The sequence below is a fragment of the Cherax quadricarinatus genome, chromosome 5 (genome assembly GCF_038502225.1).
Source record: "Cherax quadricarinatus isolate ZL_2023a chromosome 5, ASM3850222v1, whole genome shotgun sequence".
In the NCBI taxonomy this organism is placed as follows: domain Eukaryota; kingdom Metazoa; phylum Arthropoda; class Malacostraca; order Decapoda; family Parastacidae; genus Cherax; species Cherax quadricarinatus.
Genome location: NC_091296.1, coordinates 74,554,194 through 74,575,735, shown reverse-complemented (window position 1 = coordinate 74,575,735; position 21,542 = coordinate 74,554,194). Strand labels below are relative to the sequence as shown.

The window sequence follows — 21,542 nt, the reverse complement described above, 5'->3', positions numbered from 1 at the left end:
GACAATATGGGGTGCCGGGCAGGTCTATGTATGAAGGTCACGGTATGATTAGAAGTTTTATTGAAGAAAGAGTAAGATTGGGAGGGGGGGGGTATTGGCTATAGATTGGGAGGCGGCATATGATAGTGTGGAACGGGAGACGTTATGGAAGATAATGAGATGGCAGGGGTTTGGGGCGGAAATTATATCATGGGCCAAATTAATGTATCAGGAGGCATCTTTGCGTGTGCAGGTGAATGGGAGGTTGGGAGATCGGATTCAGATGGGAAGGGGTTTGCGTCAAGGTTGTCCCCTTTCACAAATTTTTTTTGCTTGTTTTCAAGATCCCTTTTATAGAGGGATAAGGGTTTTATTGGAAGCAAAGGGGATGGGTAATGTAAGGGATGGGGGAGCGGGCATTGTTGGATATGTCGACGACACGACGATTTTGGTGAGAGAAAACATGGATTTGATTCGGGTAGAAAAGTTAGTGAAAGTTTTTGAAAAGGCTACTGGCATGACGATCAACATGGGGAAAACAAAGTATATGAATCTTGGAAAAGGGTCGCGTGAGGAAGGAATGGTAGCTGAAAGGTGGGAAAGGGTGGACCAAATAAAGATATGTGGGATCGTTTATGTAAATGATATCAAGTCAGCACAACAAATAAATTCCGTGCGTATCGTTGATAGTGTTCTGAAGCGTCTTAGTGGGTTAAGAGCTGCTAATTTAAGTTTGCAACAAAGGGTGATAACAACGAATGTGCTATTATATAGTAAACTATGGCATGTTACGGTAATATTTCCGATACTTCGTTGTGAATTAAAAAGGTTACAAAATAGTGTTTTTAGATTCATTTGGGGAACAGGGAGCGAATGGTTAAGTAGAGCGGTTGTCACACTCCCGGTTGGCCGTGGAGGGCTGGGTCTTATAGATGTCGAAAAGAGGATAATAAGTATGTATTTAAAACAGTTATAAGCGGGAGGGGGGGCGAAAGAAGACGGTCTTCATAGGATACATCAGGATATGCGACGGTGGTGGGGGGGTCGGGAGTTCATGATAGGTGAGGCAATGTTACGGGTCTTCATAAACGTGAGGGATCACTCACAAATTAAATTGAGAAATCTTGATAGGGCAGATGGTAAGGCTGTGGTAGCGGCGGTAGAAGGAGTTTATCCGATGTATGATTGGCATAATATTTGGGGGCGTTTAAATAAATTGCGTTTAAAACCTAAAGTCAGAGAAGTTATGTATAGATTTTTACATGGAATCTTGCCGTCAGGAATGGTTTTATTCTATAAGAGAATACGAGAGGATGGGGAATGCAAGGATTGTGGAGGATTGGCGACTATTTATCATACGGTATATTTTTGCGATTGTATTGAACTTATAAGGGTTTGGATGGGTAAGGTTTTAAGGTTAGTGGGGGGAGGGGGTTTGCAGGTTTTGAGGGTTTTAAGTTTAGATATAACTGGGGTGAATAAAAGGGTTGAGAATGCGATTGGGTATATGATTACGGATTATATATACATGTGGGCTATGAGGGAGGCGGACGTGCGTGCAAGAATTAATGCATTGGCAGCAACTTTTTATAGGACACAGTGTAGAAATAAAGGGGTGTATGGAGGGAGATGGGAGACAGATTTTAGTGAGGGTTATCGAAATTTCACATTAAGGGATTTATGGGATTTGCAAAATGGGTAAGGGGATACGACGGGCTATTTTCCTAGACTTGGGTGTGAGCATGGAGAGCTGTTTATATGGATGTATAATTGAGTTTTGATATCTAGAGGCAGTAGGGTTATTACCCCGAGGGTTTCAGCAACTACACAGTTATCATTTAGAAAGGTAGCACTACGATTGCATATTTTTATCATGGATAGATCATTTCAAGGACTTCATGATGAAAATTTTCAATGAGACTCAAATATGTTCATAGGAGTCTTTACTGTTTTTGATTCAATTGTAAGTGGTAAAAAGTGTTTCCTAGCATAACCAATTGGTTTTTATTTTATGTTATATTTTATGCTGTGTTACAGTGTGCTTTTCAGTAATATTATATTACATGTAACTAGTTTGCATTATTTTTCTTTGTTTTGCTGAGATGTAAAATATCACATCGTAGTTTTGTGTTGTTATATTGGATGTTTTTATAGTGACTTTTAGTATTATCCCGTTTCCTTCTTTGAATACTAAATACCTATGTATGTTAAGATCTCGTGATAATCGCCAAAATTAATGTTTTGAGTATCGTGGTGCTCTGTTAAGCACCTGAGATCTTAGAATTATTCTTGCATACGTGTGTTGACAGGCAGAAACCTCACCTAGTATGTGCCTGATGTAGTCTCGTGTTGTGTAATGTGTGTGCTTGTGTATGTGTGTCATTGTGCGTGTTTGTTTGTTTTGTTTTTTATCTCTGTTTTATTGTACAATCTTCATAATTTCCAGTGTTTGATGTTTGGTAATATGTAACCTTGTTAGAGATGTTCTTTAACAAATAAAACAATACCACTGTAATGTATAGTGTTGTGTGTGAGTGTATTATCACTGTAATATACGGTGTGTTGTGTGTGAGAATGTATTACCACTGTAATATACGGTGTGTTGTGTGTGAGAGTGTATTATCACTGTAATATACGGTGTGTTGTGTGTGTGAGTGTATTACCACTGTAATATACGGTGTGTTGTGTGTTTACCTGGAGAGAGTTTCGGGGGTCAACGCCCCCGCGGCCCGGTCTGTGACCAGGCCTCCTGGTGGATCAGCGCCTGATCAACCAGGCTGTTGCTGCTGGCTGCACGCAAACCAACGTACGAGCCACAGCCCGGCTGATCAGGAACTGACTTTAGGTGCTTGTGTGAGTGTATTACTACTGTAATATACGGTGTGTTGTGTGTGAGAGTGTATTACCACTGTAATATACGGTGTGTTGTGTGTGTGAGTGTATTACCACTGTAATATACGGTGTGTTGTGTGTGAGTGTATTACCACTGTAATATACGGTGTGTTGTGTGTGAGAGTGTATTACCACTGTAATATACGGTGTGTTGTGTGTGTGAGTGTATTACCACTGTAATATACGGTGTGTTGTGTGTGTGAGTGTATTACCACTGTAATATACGGTGTGTTGTGTGTGAGAGTGTATTACCACTGTAATATACGGTGTGTTGTGTGTGTGAGTGTATTATCACTGTAATATACGGTGTGTTGTGTGTGAGTGTATTACCACTGTAATATACGGTGTGTTGTGTGTGAGAGTGTATTACCACTGTAATATACGGTGTGTTGTGTGTGTGAGTGTATTACCACTGTAATATACGGTGTGTTGTGTGTGAGTGTAATACCAATGTAACATACGGTGTGGTGTGTGTGTGTGTGTATTACCACTGTACTGTATGGTGTCGTTATTAGGTCTCGGGTTAAGTGCGATTCTAGTGCAGTAATCTTTTGTCGTGTATCTTTTTAATATATTTCTGTCATTTGTATCGCACTGTTTTAAATAAAATAAAAAAAAATATACACTTGGAAGGTCCTGGAGGGACTGGTACCAAACCTGCACACGAAAGTCACTCCATATAAGAACATAAGAACATAAGAACGAAGGAACACTGCAGAAGGCCTACTGGCCCATGCGAGGCAGGTCCAAGTCCCTACCGGCTTAAGCCAATGCACCCAACCTAGTCAGGTCAGGTCACATTGACTTAAGGGAGGAACACGGCAACCGACCTGTTAGCACAAGCTATCAGGTCCAACTCACACCCACCCACATCTACTCATGTATTTATCCAACCTATTTTTAAAGCTACACAACGTTCTGGCCTCTATAACGGTACTTGGGAGTTTGTTCCACTCATCCACAACTCTATTACCAAACCAGTACTTTCCTATATCCCTCCTGAATCTGAATTTTTCCAACTTAAAACCATTGCTGCGAGTCCTGTCTAGGCTAGATATTTTCAGCACACTATTTACATCCCCTTTATTTATTCCTGTCTTCCACTTATAAACCTCAATCATATCCCCCCTAATTCTACGTCTTTCTAGAGAGTGCAGTTTCAGGGCCCTTAGTCTATCCTCATAGGGAAGGTTTCTGATACATGGGATCATCTTTGTCATCCTCCTTTGTACATTTTCCAGAGAATTTATATCCATTCTGTAATACGGTGACCAAAACTGTGCAGCATAATCTAAATGAGGCCTAACCAAGGATGTATAGAGTTGAAGAACAACCTGAGGACTCCTATTATTTATGCTTCTTGATATGAAGCCAAGGATTCTATTAGCTTTATTGCGAACACTTATGCACTGTTGTCTTGGTTTCAGATTACTGCTAACCAGAACTCCTAAATCTTTTTCGCAATCCGTAATATTAAGATCTACATTATTTAGTTTATATGTGGCATGGTTATTGTCCTGTCCAACATTTAGAACTTTGCATTTGTCTATATTAAACTGCATCTGCCACTTCTCCGACCACTGCATCAGTCTATTCAAATCTTCCTGGAGTGCTCGAATGTCCTCGTCAGAATGAATTCGACGGCCTATTTTGGTGTCATCGGCAAACTTGCCGATGTCGCTCTTTATGCCCTCATCTATGTCGTTTATGTAGATTGTGAACAGCAGGGGGCCCAACACTGACCCCTGTGGAACACCGCTCGTGACGCTTCCCCACTCTGATTTCTCCCCATTTATGCAAACTCTCTGCTGCCTATTTGTCAACCATGCCTCTATCCAGGAAAAAATTTCTCCTCCTATTCCATGTGCTTTAATTTTCCTCAATAGTCTCTGATGTGGGACCCTGTCAAAAGCCTTACTGAAGTCCATATACACAATATCATATTCATTACCATGATCTACCTCCTCAAATACCTTAGTGAAAAAAGTTAATAAATTCGTAAGGCAGGAACGCCCCTTTGTAAAACCATGCTGAGATTCGTTGATTAATTTATGCTTTTCAAGGTGGCTACGAACCGCCTCGGCAATTATTGATTCCATAAATTTTCCCACTATGGAGGTTAGGCTTATTGGTCTATAGTTCGAAGCTAAGGACCTGTCACCTGTTTTGAAAATAGGTATCACATTTGCCATTTTCCACTTATCTGGCACCATGCCAGTTTGTAGTGATATGTTGAAAAGATTAGCCAAAGGTGTGCTAAGCTCCTCTTTACATTCCTTTAGAACCCTTGCATACAGTTCATCAGGGCCTGGGGATTTGTTAGGTTTTAATTTATCTATTTGCCTAAGGACCATGTCACTTGTGACCCTAATAGTGCACAGTTTATTATCGTCCTGTTCTACATAATTTATCATTACTGGAATATCGCTGGTATCCTCCTGTGTAAAAACTGAGAGGAAGTATGTGTTAAAAATTCTACACATTTCCTTATCACTGTCAGTGAGCTGACCCGAGGAACTTTTGAGTGGGCCTATCTTGTCCCTGATCTTACTTCTGTATACCTGAAAGAATCCTTTTGGGTTAGTCTTCGATTCTCTTGCAACTTTAACCTCATAATCTCTATTTGCTTTTCTAATTCCCTTTTTTATTTCTCTCTTTAACTGAATATATCGATTTCTTAATTGCCCCTCTCCTCTTTTGATTTGCCTATATATGCCTCTCTTTTGACCAATCAGATATTTTAATCTATTGTTCATCCATTTAGGATCATTTTTGTTTGATCTGATTTCCCTATTTGGAACATAATTTGACTGAGCAGCTAGAACTATGCCCTGGAAAGCATCATATCGGCAACCATCACCACCTACCTGACCCCTAGTCAGGTCATTCCAGTTCAGCCCACCTAAGTAATTTTTCAGTCCTATGAAATCAGCCAAGCGAAAGTCAGGGACGGAGACTTGATTGCCATTATTAGGGGAATTCCATGATATGTTAAAACTGAGTGATTTGTGATCACTCTCCCCAAGCTCATCATTAACCTCAAGATTATTAATTAGTGTTTCCCTACTGGCAAGAACCAAGTCAAGGAGGTTATTTCCCCTAGTTGGCTCTGTCACAAACTGTTTTAAAAAACAATCCTGGATCGTATCAAGAAAGTCACCCGACTCTAAATTTCCTGTCAAATTGCTCCAGTCAATCTGTCTATAGTTGAAATCTCCCATTAGCACAACATTTTCGTATGTAGATGCCTTACGAATTTCGTCCCATAGAAGTTTACTGCACTCCCTATCAAGATTTGGGGCCCTGTAAATCACACCCAAAATTAGTTTTTCTCGGCCCTCGAGAAGCTGTAACCAAACAGATTCAGTGGCTGACGCTTCTAATTTAATATCTTGTCTAACACAACAATTTAAATTGTCTCTGACATACATCGCTACTCCACCACCTTTCCTGTTGACCCTGTCAGTGTGGAATAATTTATAGCCTTGTATGTGACATTCAGAGGGCATCTCTCTATCTTTCAGATTGAGCCAGGTCTCTGTTATAGCAATAATATCTATGTTTCCTGCACTTGCAATTAATCTTAGCTCATCTATCTTATTTCTAACACTCCTGCTATTAGTATAGTAAACCTTAAGGGAGCTAGTCCCTTGCTGCCCTCTGCTGTCCCCCTTTGTTTGCTGACCTGTTCTATTGTCTTTATTTATAACTTCATGCTGAATGCCTTTTATACATTTACTGTTTCCAACCCTAGTGTTGCAACCTGCTTGTTTCCCACACACACCCATACCTCTATCTTCCATCAGTTTAAAATCATAGGCATTTCACCAATGGCCTTCTCAATCGAGTCTGCAAGTGCTATCACCCCTGCCCCAGAGAGATGAACCCCATCCCTTGCATACATATCATGTTTGCCATAAAAGTTGTTCCAGTTGTCAATGAATGGGATTGCAAGTTCCTTGCAGTATCTGTCTAGCCAGCAATTTACACCAATTGCCCTAGACAACCATTCATTTCCTACTCCCCTTCTAGGCAAGATGCTACATATGATTGGGATCCCTCCCTTAGACTTAATGAAATCTATAGCTGACCTGTACTTATCTAGCAGCTCTTCTCTCCTACCCTTCCCAATATCATTTCCACCAGCACTGAGACAGATAATGGGCTTGTTCCCATTACCTGACATGATATTATCCAGTCTGTTGACAATGTCCCCAACACCAGCTCCAGGGAAGCACACTCTATCTCTCATCTTCTTATTCCTATTACAAAAAGCACGATCAACATATCTTACCTGAGAGTCACCAACCACAAGAATGCGCTTACCTTCATTAGCAGGGGCAGTAGTACCCTTACCTTCACTGGCCACTGAAGTACATTCATCCTGGAGAACAGAGAAGCGATTTCCTACCTTCAGATCTGCACTCTTAACTTTCCTTACTCTGATGCGCCTCCCATTACTGTGAACAACTCGCCACTTGTAGCAGGTGCTGGGCTGCACCTCACTGCTGGTAGCCGTTGCTACCACCCCACCTACAGCCTCCTCACAGTGAGAGACAGACTGCACCTCACTGCTAGAAGCCTCATTCCCCACATCTCCAACCACCTCACACTCTCTCCCAGGCCCATTGAGGTGGACCTTCAGCCTCCTAATCTCCTCCTGGAGAAGCAAGACCTCCTCCTTCAACTCTCCAACCTCAGCTTTTAAAACACTGTAGAAGCAAGCCATACTGAGAGACAACACAATAAGTGTCTGGGGCCCAAGACTGTTCAACTGCCTCCCAGCATACATAAAGGGGATTACCAGTAGACCCCTAGCTGTCTTCAGGAAGGCACTGGACAGGCACCTAAGTCAGTACCTGACCAACCGGGCTGTGGTTCGTACGTCAGCTTGCATGCGGCCAGCAGTAACAGCCTGGTTGATCAGACCCTGATCCGCCCGGTGGCCTGGTGGCTAAAAGCTCCCGCTTCACACACGGAGGGCCCGGGTTCGATTCCCGGCGGGTGGAAACATTTCGACACGTTTCCTTACACCTGTTGTCCTGTTCACCTAGCAGCAAATAGGTACCTGGGTGTTAGTCGACTGGTGTGGGTCGCATCCTGGGGGACAAGATTAAGGACCCCAATGGAAATAAGTTAGACAGTCCTCGATGACGCACTGACTTTCTTGGGTTATCCTGGGTGGCTAACCCTCCGGGGTTAAAAATCCGAACGAAATCTCTTCTCTCTAGCCCTGGTCTCAGACCGGGCCCCGGGGGCGTTGACCCCCGAAACCCTCTCCAGGTATCAGTAAAATGAGTACCTGGGTGCTAGTCGATTGGTGTGGGTCGCATCCTGGGACAAATTTGACCTAATTTGCCCGAAATGCTCTGCATAACAAGTGGCTTTCTATATAGTAGTATGTTATTGATGTCAGGTATGGTCTGTATACCTTGTAGTAAATAAAGATATTATCTTATTACTATAGGTTCGTTATAGTAAAGGACGCCAATGGAAGCAAGTCACTCTGTCTAACTTTCTTTTGGGTTACCCTGGGTGCTCTACACATATGCTGCTATGTATGATGAACTATGTAACTATATGTGTATACCTAAATCAACTTCGTAACTTTGTTTGTAACTTTACGTTCCAGCTGGACCAATCATGGTCCGCCACCAGCCTCGTTCACCATCTAGTTACGTCTCAAGCAAAAATACTTTTAAAACTATTAATTGACATTTTTGTGTATATATGTCACTTAGATACACACAATATTTTTAAATAAACATGAGTTGGAGTTTTCTTGAAAAACTGTTGCATTAAAGCTTATGATTAAGCAACTAATGGGTATAATATCAAGTAAGTAAGACTGTTATAACAAGGAACACTGTCAGCAGCCGGTGGTAGTCATGTTGAGGTTGGCTCTTCCAATTTTTTTAATTTTAATAACAAATTTAATTAGTTTTTTGTATTTATTAAGTGTTAAGTAACCTTCAGCTGAAGTGCTTTGATGCTGATGAAGGCCCAAATGATCAGAGGAACTGGGGTTATTTTTCCTTTTGTGGAAATAAGTCACTAACTTTTTGAGGTTATCCTAGGTAATTTATACTATGAAGTGATAATTGTTCTTATGTGTATCTCTGCCTAAATAAACTTACTTAACTCGTTCCCCAGGCTGTATATAACCAGTACGGATTTGACGCTTTCCTCTAAAATATGCAGCTATAGTTACCTAGCACTACTTTGCCAAACTCGAGTATATTTTTTTAATTTACAATTATGACCTCTTCGTTATCCCTGGTGAAGGTATTGCACTTATCTGTTATTTTATATCCTTGTGTGACTATTTGTAATCATATATCTCCTTTTCTTCCATTCAACCATCAAAGGCATCGTGTGTTTTAGCCTGTCAGTATAATTTTCATTGTACTGTACCGTAACTGTGCTTTTGATAATGGAGTTTAATATTATTATAGTCGTGTTCAGCCAGAAGTACAAGAATAGTAATATATCACAATGACCCTAATGGAAATAAATCACTGACATTTTCGTCACTAACTTTTTTGGGTTATCCTAGGAACTTTACACATATGCTGCTATATATGATAATCTATGTAACTGTATTTGTGTATACTTCAGTAAACTTACTTATCCTAACTATGACCTTTGTGTGTTTAGCGCTTAGTTATGATTATAATAATAATTGGGTTATCCTAGGTAATTTACACATCTTACTATGTATGATTATCTTTGTGTACCTGTACCCAAAAAAAATTTTCGTATTTACCTTTTTATTCATTTTTTTTTTCCTTGAAAGAAAAGGATACATAAAATTGTATGCTGTAGAATTTTTAATTCATTGCTAAATGATAGTGTGTTCCAGGTTAGTTTTGTTGATGGTATGTGTGACCTCAGCCCTGGGGGCCCACACACTGGTGCTGGTGGACACATTAGCTACTCGTGAAACACATTCCATCTTCCTGAAGTCCCTTCAAGGTAAGTTGTTTAAATAGTTTTACCTGGAAATAATGGAATTTTTTTTTTTTATATTTTATTTAAAACTCAGGTACAAAATATATGGGTACATAATCAATATGTAACAAGATACAGGCAGTGAAACAATAATCTGTAGTGACTACACAAATACCGAAGAAGCACTTATATAATGACATCAGAACTGGCTGCACTCAAATCAAACACTGCTTTTATGTACTGTGCTTCATGTGAAAAGATGGTCTTATAATAAACGATAGTCCTACCTGGTAATGCTTACACTGCCCCCCCCCCCTTTGAAAACATACCACTTTCACCTTAGTATACTCATTGACAAATCTCTTATACATTTATAAGAGCATTAAGGACTTCATTGACAACATATATAAACACAATCCAGCCATCTAAAAGGCTGACTATAATACAAGGAATGTCTGAACATGATGGCACACATCCACCATTGAACACAATCCACACCCTGCGTCATTGTTCGCATCGCTGTTGGGCCGTGCGGACGCACTGTGCAGTAGCTCCCACTACAACTGGTTTCTGCGCAGTTTTCACTGTTCAGACATGGCGGAGTACACCGGCAGGAGGATAAATACAGTTTGCATTGAGCTGTTGAGGGGTTCTCTGAGCCCTGCTACTATGAACGTCGTTCTACCTGCAATTATTAGGGATTTATATGGTATCCCTAATGAGGAACTGTATGGTGTGGCCCTTAATGGGATGAAACGAGTATTTGTAAAGTTCCTGAGGAATAGCTGCTACAGCAGTGTGGTGGAGGAGTATCAGGAACGGCGAATGTGTCTCAACTCGACGATGGATGTGTGCTTGCATGACGTATCTACATTCTACACGTGGGTACGAGTGAGGAATGTACCCTTCGAGGCAACGCAGTTTGGTATACAGGAAGTTTTTCGCAAGTATGGTGTCATTCATGAAGCCAGAGGTGGGGTTTGGCGGGATGGACCATATGTGGGCCTCCCGGAAGGGTCATACAATATCAAGATGACTTTAAAGACGCCTATACCTTCGTATGTAATGTTGCCAGGCACCAGAAATCAGGTATATGTGTCGTATGTGGGGCAGAGGAGAACGTGTCGTCTTTGTGGCTCTTTTGACCATATAGCGGCACAATGTGCACGTAGAGTTGCCCCGGGGGTGTCAGTCCCGGTGGAGGACATCCAGCAGGCGAGTGTGGTGGCGGCGGCGAAGAATGGGACTACTCTATGGAGTGAGGAGGTGGAGAAGGAGGGTGAACAGATGGGGACGTGTGTCACACTCCCGGTGGAGGAGGAAGTTCCTTCTCCAACATCTGAGGTGGTGGAGGAAGTGGTGGAGTCGACTCAGGAGGTGTCCTTGGAGTCAGTGCTCCAGGAATTCTTGGAGGAGGCCTTGGTAGGAGGGGACATGGATGAACGGATCAGTGAAAAGCAGCAATTGCAAGGCCTGAGTGAGAAGTCGGAAGTAGTAGGGAACACTGGAAAGGATACACTTGTAGTGGCAGAGGTACACAGGGAGGATGTACCTGAGGAAGAGGTGGCTTTGGGAGGCAGCTCTAGGAAGAGACCAGCGGGGCTGACTGAATTAGATGATGTTTTAACACCTGGGCAAAGACCAGGTAAGAAGGTTTGGGCGGAGGTGGTCCGCAATTCCCCTACAGGGGGGGGAGTACGGGGAAAATCGGGGGAGAGACAAGGGGGGGTAGGAAGTTCTATTAAAAAGAGTAATAAGGAAAGTGTAAGCAGCTTGAAGGGAAGTGTGAGCAAGCCACAGCGGCATAGGGGTAAGCCGCCTCTCCTTGACCATTCAGGTGTGTAACGATAAATGCTAATGGCTTAAAAACTGAGGTTAAAAGGGTGTGGTTGGAGTGGTTCCTTAAAAGGTACGATGTTGATGTTGGTTTCCTACAGGAGCATAACTATAAGTCAGGTAGTGAGTTGAGATTGAGAGGATATAAGTTGTTTGTGAGCATGGCAACGCTTTTAAAGGGCGGAGTGGCTGTTTTAGTAAAGGAGACCAGTCCCTTGCGAGTCATGGGGTGGGAGGAGGGGGGTGGGGGGAGGGTTGTTCGGGTGGATGGGTGGTGGGGGGAGAGTAGGGTATGTTTTGTGGGAGTTTATATGCCTGCGATTGGTAACGTAAGGATAAAATCAGATTTTGTTCGTGACGTTTTGTTATATCATCTCAGGGGTTTACCTGCCATAGCGATAATTGGAGGTGATTGGAATTGTGTGATTAGGCATGTAGACGTAGTTCCTAGGGGGGCGGGGTGTGTGTTGGGTGTTTTAAGGGATGCATTGGGTGATGTCGGGGTGGTAGATGTGGTTGGCAGGGGGGGGTATCAGGTTGAGTATACCTATGTACAGGGGAGTTATGAGGCAAGGTTGGATAGGATTTATGTGAGGCAGGGGATAGGAGTGGAGAGAGTTAGAACAGTAGACGTGGGTTTTTCAGACCACAGAGCAGTGTTGGCTGATCTTAGGGTGGATGGTATTCCGAGAATATATCAGGGCTATTGGAAATTAAATGTGAGGCTTTTACAGGAGGAGGATCAAGGTCGGTCTTTTCAGTCATGGTGGAAGGGCTTTTGGGAGGCTAGGGATGAGGAGGTGGATTTGTTAGATTGGTGGGAGTTGCAGGCAAAGGTGAAAATTGTAGAATTTTTTAGGAAGAGGGGCAGGGAAAGGGCACGTTGGAGGTTTGGATTGCAGAATTATTTAGAGGGTCAGTTGAATGATTGTTATGCGGGGGGGAGTAGGGAGGGAGGGGAAGGAGTTATGGGGGAACTTAGGAGTCGTTTAGTAGAGATGCATAATGAACGTTTTGATGCACTCAGGGTCAGGGCAGGATTGGAGGACGTACTAAAGGGTGATAAGCCAACCGGGTATGTTCTCAGAAAATTCAAGGACAGACAGTTGAGGACTACCGTGGCGCATATTGTTGTGGAGGGTGGGGAGGGTTATGTGAGGGGACAGGGTCTCACTGACACAGATTCTATCAGTAGGTATGCTGATGATTGGTTTACGGAGAAATGGAAGAGAAGGGGAGGGGTAGGTGGGATAGAAACATTTAGTGGGATTAGGGTACCGCAGGGTATGGGGAAGAGGGATAGGGAGTTGGAGGGAGGCATTACGGGGGAGGAGATGGGGGAAGTGGTGAATGGGTTGAGTCAGGGGAAGGCACCAGGAATAGATGGGTTATCTAATGATTTTTACAAAGCGCATTGGGAGGTTCTGAGGGAGTGCCTAGTGGAGGTTCTGAATTATATGTTGAAATGGGGCAGAATGGCGCAAACACAGAGAACTGGGGTCGTTGTCTTGGTGCCAAAGAAGGGAGGAGAGGAGAAGGGTTTGGGAGATTATCGTCCGTTGTCGTTAATGTGTACGGATTACAAAATTTTTGCGAAGGTATTGGGGAACAGGTTAAAGAAGGTAATTGGGAGTAGAGTACATGAGGGACAGTATGGGATTCCGGGAAGGACTATGAAGAATGGGCATAGTGCGATAAGGGATTTTATAGAGAACTGTCAGGGAGGGGGCGTCCTTGGCTTGGATTGGGCTCAGGCATATGACTGTGTGAAGAGGGACTTTTTGTGGGGATGTTTGGAGAAATTGGGTTTTGGAGGGGGGGTAGTGAGGTGGGTGCGCACGCTGTATGAGGGGGCTGTAATGAGGGTGCAAGTTAATGGTAAGCTGGGGGGGGCGGTGATGATGGAACAGGGATTAAGGCAGGGTTGCCCGCTGTCACAGTTGCTTTTTGCATGCGTGCAACATCCTTTCTTTGAGGCTGTGGACGAGGAATTGGGGGAGGTGGGGGGGGGAAGTATGGGGGGCATAGTAGGTTATGTGGATGATACAACTGTGTTAGTTACGAGTGGGGAGGCTTTACGTAGGGTGGGAGAGGTCATTAGGAGCTTTGGGTATGTTTCAGGAATGGTAGTTAATTTAGCAAAGTCTAGGTTATTAGAAGTAGGAACATGGGTTGGGGGGAGATTGGGGGAGGAGATGGGATGGACGGTTTGTGATAGAATTAAGGTGTGTGGGATATGGTATATGAAGCAATTGCAGGAATGTAGGAGGATTAACTCAGAAGCAGTCACGAGTAGGGTTATAGGCAAGTTAAAAGGTTTGAGGGCCAGTGAAGTGGCGTTACAGCAGAGGGTGTTGGTAATTAATTCGGTGGTGTATAGCAAGGTCTGGGGTGTAGCGGAGGTGTTCCCTTTGAGGGTGCAGGATATACAGGAAATACAGAGGAGGGTGTTGAGGTTTGTGTGGGGGTTTGGGAGGGCCTGGTTGTCCAAAGATGTGGTCATGACGGAGGTGAAAAGGGGGGGTCTAGGTTTGTTGGACTTAGGGTCTAGGGTAATGGTTTTATATATTAAGCAGAGGTATTTAAGGGTGGGGGGGGAGAGGGGTGTTAGGGTGGATAGGGTGATGAGGGATGCTAGAAACTGGTGGAGTGGTAGGGATTTGAGAAAGTGTGAAGATGTAATAAGATTCATGTTGGCAGTGGGGCAGGTAAAAAGGTTGAAGGTAAAAGCAGTGGTGGGTGTGGTGTGGGGAAGGGGTGCATTGCAGGGGGTCACAGTTTACCCCATGTATAACTGGAGGGTCATATGGAGGGAGTTCAGGACGCTTCGGATACCAGCAAGGGTTAGGGAGTTGGTGTATCGTTTTCTAATGGGTGTGGTGGCATCTAAGTATATGTTGCATAAGATGGGGTTTGTTAGAGAGGCAACATGTTTATTCTGTGGGGAGGAGGAGACGGCATATCATGTGGTATATTTTTGTTCATCTTTGGAAGTGGTGAGAGTCTGGATGGCGGGGGTTATTAGGCTGTGGGGGGGGGGGGGGGGGGGGAGTTGGTCTTTTCTTAGATCGTTGTCAATGGATGTTAGTGGGGTAGCAAGTGAGGTGGGTAGGGCTTTGATGTATGTCATGGCAGATTATTTGCATGTTTCTTGGGGTATGAGGCAGATTGTAGGGCAGTTGAGGATAAAAGCGTTAGCAGCGAGGTTTTATAGGACAAGGTGTAGGAATAGGTTAATATATGGGGGGAGATGGGATTCAAATTTTTCGATAGGTTATCGTAATTTTTCTGTAGCACAGCTTCTAAGGGAACAGGGGGGGGGTAAGGGTAGGGTTTTTTTTTGTGAGGGGGGGGTGTAAGGTTAGGATAGCAGTGTGGAAGGTGGTGTGAGGGTGAGATAGTGAGGGCATATATTTATGAAATGGCTATGTTCCTGTAGAGATATTTGATATTGGCGATCAGTACCTTGGATACATTGTCATAATTGGAATGCCTTGCAGTACATATTGGTTGGGTATATTATTGCACTCACTATCGAGGAGAGGTGGTTTAAGTGGCTGTTATGGCTTTTTAGGCCAAGTAGTACTGAACACGTGAAAAAATGATTTACCAGTGAATTATAGTATGTGTTTTTATTAACGTTGAGAAGGGGTTTTAAAATATAAAATAAAGCAAGTAACAACTGTAGTCAAGTTTTTTTTTAGTAGTTTTAACGTGTAGCTGCAAGTACTTTCCATATTACCCTTGATTAGTTTTTCTTTAGATAATTAGTATACAAGTATTTCCTTTATAACGGTACTTCTTTATAAAAGAAGGATTGTAATACCTTGGCACAAGAGAATGTGAAGAATATGACTTAGTCAAGGAGGTTTAATTGTGTTTCAGATAGGGAGATTAGAATTTTGTTTAGTCATTAACAAGTTTGCCCCGTCCTTGTGAGAACCCATTTGATATGGTTTATATTAAATATGTACATAGGTTGTTTAAAGAAGTGTATCCTCTAATTTATGTGTAAAACACATGTTATACAATGATGTTCTGATTTTCATGGTTGACACTTATTGTATGGTCTTTTTTTTTGGGGGATTTTTTTTTACTATTGTTATGGAATATTGTGGATGTATATTCTTCCAATTATACAAGTGTGTCCGTGTAGTAACATAATGTACATATCTGTGTTCTTATGTATTTTGATTGTTAGGTTACTTGAGGGCTTTTTTTTTTTTTGTCAAAACGGTGCATGAAAATATTTTTTGTATGCACTGGTTTATTAATTTGTTAAAAAGGGGTTTGTAAATGGTGGTAATTCACCTAAGGGTAACGTGTTATTTACGTTCTGGAATGTGTGGTAGAGGAATTTTGATAATATCCAGTATAGTTCTTTTTATTAATCACTTATACGTTCTTGTATTCGTTGTTAAAATGAGGGGGTAAGGAACCGATTATATGGGTATGACTTTGTATATAGCCTTTTATGTATAATGTACTACGTGTGATTTTCTTTGGATTATATAGTCTTTTGTGAGTAAGAAACTGTATTTGAATTTATTAAACCTTACTGTATGTTTGGGTGTGGGTTGCCTTTTGTGTAGTCACATGTATGATTGAATTTTTGGGGATGGCAATCATGTTAAATTGAAGTGTGACTATTAAGTATAGGTTAAGAGCTGGGATAGGGAATATGGAATTGTTGTTTCATATTTAATGGATAACATGTCTTAGTTTATGTAACGTATGCATAGTATACATTGAATATGTATTGTGCTTTTTTAATAAAATATAAAAAAAAAATCCACACCCTAACCCTCATATACCCTATGGTAACAATCAATATCGTGCACAGTGGTGGACTTAATACACTACTGCTGACACTTCAATCCCCCCCCCCCCACATGCCTAGTAACTGCATCTGCCATCACCACTCATAACCACCATCAGTCATTGAATTTAAAAATACATTAGAATACAATAAAATAAAAGAATATAAGAACCCCTTATCGACTCCGCCACAAAAAAATAAAAATTTTCCATTTTCTAAATACACACTGCTGGTTCATCTTTGTGCTGACACAAAATATCCCCCATCCCCTATGCTTTTTATCTCTTTACTCCAAAGCTAAATACCAGATTATACATTTCATCAATCAAAATTATATTACAATAAGCATAAAAATATCAATACTTATCATCCAACTAATAGGTGTACATTGTTATCACGCTGAATTCCATAAAATTTACATAAGAATTAATACATATATTGACAATCCTCACAATCCTTCCCGTCTTCTAAATACAGTGTACATACATCCAGTGACATGTCGTTATGATTCAATCATAATTAAATTACACTTCCCCTTTTCCCCAGTGCAAGATAAATACCACTTGCACTAGACGTCACAACACCTTGCATTTGTTCACTTAAAACGTATAAAATAAGAGCTAACATAAATAAAACTTATAACAATATATAGACAGTAATTATTTGACAAAGTGAAGGGTACCAACTAATATGGTAACAGTACACTAGAAATTGGAACTCATACACTAATACATATTCCCATTTTTATGTATTATCATGTTCAACAAGATATATATATTTATTAACAATATTCCAGAGCAACATCAGACTTACTCTGTCACTCGCTAAGTTACATAATATAACTTATGGCTCCTAATAAAACATGTACAGGGCAGTACTACCTCAATCATTAACAAACCATCCTGGCAAAAGACACTTCAGAAAGCCACCCCCTGCCATCCCCTGACCCCATGCTATCTGTATTAGAAAACACAAACTCACGTTCCCTTTCATGCTCAAGTCCGTACCTGACGTCTGAAGTCATAAAATCCCTGTCTCTTAACCAAATGTCACCAGTTCACCCCCCTTCATTCCTTACGACTTTACACCCATATGCTCTACTACCACACTTTTATTCCACCTTCCATCCTCCGCTAATCTCAAAACAGAACAAAAATGCCAGTTTAGGGAGAAACAGCCCAATCCAGCTCTAAATTACACTCAACCCTAACATTACACCTACCGTCAGATTACGATAACCCAAGGGAAAACTATTTACCCACACCCTCCCATATACATAGTAGCCTATTTCTGCATACTGTATGATACACACTCGCTGCAAGCGGCCGCACCCTACATTCACCCCCCACCTCCCGCATGCACCAAGACACATACAAAAAATCTGCCACTACATACATCACTGCCCTCCGAATGTCCTTGGAAACCCCGCCCACATCAAAATGCAAAGCCCTCAAAGTCGAAATGTTTCTCCCCCCTCCCGCCACTATACCCAGGACCCTCGCTAACCATGTCCTTACAAACTCCAAGTTTTCACAAAAATATACAGCATGAAAAGCCGTCTCCTCTTCCCCACAATGCAAACAAGTGCCCGCACCTACATAACCCATTCTATATAGCGCTGACCTTGTAGCTAGAATTCCCATAAAGAATCTATAAACCACTTCACGAACCCTTGGCTTTAATCTTATCTTCCGAAAGTCTTCCCAAATGCCCTTCCAATCATACATCGGGTATGTAGCTACTCCCTGTATCACTTTACCCTGCCAACCTGTCCTCCCAAGCCTACTTACCCTTACTTTTTTTGCTTCCCGTACTGCCAACAAATTTCGCACCATGTCTTCACACACCAATAGTGCCTTCCCCTTCCACCATTTTCGCACATCCTCCATGACCTCTCCCACCCTTCTACCCCTCTCCCCTCCCACCCTCAAGTACCACTGCTTCACATACACTGCCTTCACTCGTGTGTCCAACGGTATAAGACCCAGCCCTCCCTGCCGCACGCCCATCATCACCACCTCCTTCCGTAGCCATGGCTTCCCATAACCCCACACATACCTCAAAACCACCCTCTCCAGTTCCTGAATATCACACGACCTCAGGGGATATACTTCTGCCACTCCCCACACTTTACTGTACACAAGTGTGTTTACTACCACCACCCTCTGCTGCAATGTTACATCCCCAGCCCTCCACCCGCGCATCCTACCCATCGCTCTACTCACAACTTCCTTGGAATTTATTCTCTACGCCTCCCCAGCGTCCGCCATATACACAACCCCACATATCTTAATTCTATCCACTACGTTCCACCCATACAGTTCCCCCCCCCACCCCACCCACCCACGTGCCTACTTCTAATAACTTTGACTTTGCTCCATTAACCCTCATCCCTGTCGCCCCACCAAAAATCTCTATTATACGTCCCACATTCCCCAATCCTATTTCCCCTCCCACCAAAACTGTGTTGTCATCCACATACCCCACAATACCACATCTGCCAGGACCCACCTCTCCCTGTTCCCACACTCCTTTCTCTATAAGCCTATAAAAAGGGTCCTGCATGCATGCAAAGAGGATTTGAGACAAGGGGCAACCCTGTCGCAAACCCTTCCCCAACTGCACCGGCAACCCTAACTTCTCATTAACCTGTACCCTGACCGTTGCAGGCGTATACAAAGTAGTCACCCAGCACACATTCTCATCCCCAAAACCCTGTTTTTGTAAAATACTCCACAACATACGTCTATCTACACTGTCATAAGCCTGCTTCCAATCAATCCCCAAGATCCCCCCCTTGTCTACCCTCCACAAAATCCTTAATTCTCCCATGCCCCTCACGCATACTTCGACCTGGAATCCCACACTGTCCTCTATGTAGGACTCGGTCAAGCACCTTTTTCATACAATTACCTAAAACCTTCGCAAAAACTTCATAATCAGCACACATGAGGGAGATCGCCCTGAAAGCACCCAAGGTCTTCCCCCCCCTCCCTTATAGACCAAAACTACTACCCCCGTGCCCTGTGATTCCCCCAACACTCCCCTTTCCTTCATACAGTTAAACGAGACCAGACATTCCTTCATACAATCCCAATGTGTAATATAGAAATCATTAGGAATTCCATCAATGCCTGGCGTTTTTCCCCTACTCAAGCCCATTACCGCCTCCTCCACCTCCTCCTCACTGATCCTACCCTCTACTACCGCTCTCTCCTCCTCCCCTAAAATACCCCGAATTCCTTCTCCTAGAATCTCTCCCTCCCTCCCTCCTCCCTCCCCCTGCTTAAAATTCTCCCTAAACCAATAATCAGCATAATTGCTCATTCCATCGGTGGTACTAAGTACCTGCCCCACCCTATATCCCCCCACCCCTTTACACACCTCTAATTCCATAATCGTGGTCATCTGTTGCCTATTCCTAAATCTCCTCAAAACACATCCTGACGGTTTGTCACCCCATAGAACCTCCTCTAAACCTTCCCTCACACATATCGCATCAAAACGAGAATTTTGTATATCCCTCAATCTTCCCCTTAAAACCTCTATTTCTCCATGTCTAGCCCCCCCTCCCCCTTCATAACAATCATTGAGCTGCCACTCAAAATATTTCTGTAAACCAAACCTCCACCTCACCTCATCCCATCCTCTATGCTGATAATACTCCTTAATCTGCAATTTAGCGTGCTTCTCCCACCATTCCAAGACATCCTCCTCTTTGTTGCGAACCTCCCAGAGTTGCCTCCACCATTCCCTAAAAAACAACCCCTCCCCCTCCCCCTGAAGTAGCCTCACATTCATTTTCCAATAACCCACATACCTACAAACCACCCCTTCCCATGCCACCTCTGCCAAAACAGCACGATGGTCTGAAAAACCTAAATCAATCGTCATTACACGTTCTACTGTTATATCTCGAGTTATATATATACGATCCAACCTGGCAGCATAACCCCTCCTCATAAACGTGTGCTCTACTCTCCACCCATCGCCCCTGACTATGTCATAAACCCCTGCATCCCTCGACAAATCCCTCAATACCCCAAGCACACACCCTGCCCCTCTCGGCTCCACATCCTTATTCCTGATTACACAGTTCCAATCCCCACCTATTATAGAAACCGTGGGTAAACCCCGCATGTAGAAAAGCAAAACCTCCCTTATAAAATTCACCTTTACCCGTATGTTACTATCTGCCGGCATATATATCCCCAGAAAACATGCTCTAATCTCGCCCCATATCCCCTCCACCCTTGCCACCCTCCCCTCCCCCCCTCTTCCCACATGAGCACGTGGAATGGGCTGGACTCCCTCACCGCCACTGCCACCCCACCCTTTAATTTCCCTGAACTACCAGCATACATCCTAAAACCGTTCAGCCTCAACTCTGCCACACTTAAAATTGTGTTCTTGAATAAAACACACATCAATGTTAAAACGCCGCAAAACATCCTCCAACCATACTCGTTTACCGTCGGCTCTAAGGCCATTCACGTTTATAGTTAGACACTTAAAGATTCAGAAAGGGTGGCTTTCCTCTATGTCTCTGTGTCCTGTCTGTTACACTTCTTGCTGCTTCTGTCTTTTCCCGTGCACTCTTTCCCGCCTGGACCCCCTCCCCCCCCGTGCACTACCCTGCCCCTTCTTAATCACTCCCGCCCACATCATCTTCCCTGAACGCTGAGCTGGTGTTATAACCTCCTCATCCGACGAGCCTCCAGCTCTCTTTCTAGATGTACCCACAAACTCCATATCAGTATTTCCACTCCCCTTGTGCACCTCAGCTTCCACCTGTAGCAACTGCAACATGCCAGACTCTGACCCCGGAGGCCCTGGAATCTGCTCAATCAGGTCCTTCTCAAACATCAGAATTCTCCCGTCTGTAGATGGGTTCTCCTCCGCAGGTACGTCCAGGAAAGACTTAATCATCTCCTGTAGGGGCGTAGATAACTCCTGTAGATCACCAGCCTCTCCCACCCCCACAGGCTGCTGCTCAACACCCGGGTCTGTCTGCGGGGGAGCATCCGAAGCCACTGGTAGCGTCACACAATTCTCTTCCACACCC

General features: G+C 43.2%; 1 protein-coding gene across 2 annotated transcripts in view; it reads left to right on the top strand.

The window, feature by feature from the left end:
- The first annotated feature begins 8,659 nt into the window (after positions 1-8,659).
- Positions 8,660-21,542, top strand: part of Ost48 (dolichyl-diphosphooligosaccharide--protein glycosyltransferase non-catalytic subunit Ost48) — a 39,459-nt gene continuing 26,576 nt past the window's right edge. Inside the window, exons 1-2 of one of the 2 annotated variants that reach the window (XM_053771627.2) lie at positions 8,660-8,767; positions 9,734-9,846. In XM_053771627.2, coding sequence (XP_053627602.1) covers positions 8,760-8,767; positions 9,734-9,846 — 121 coding nt within the window. In that variant the 5' untranslated portion in view covers positions 8,660-8,759. Of the gene's footprint in view, positions 8,768-8,809; positions 8,949-9,733; positions 9,847-21,542 lie in introns of those variants that run through there. The other variant, XM_053771628.2, reaches the window with a different exon arrangement.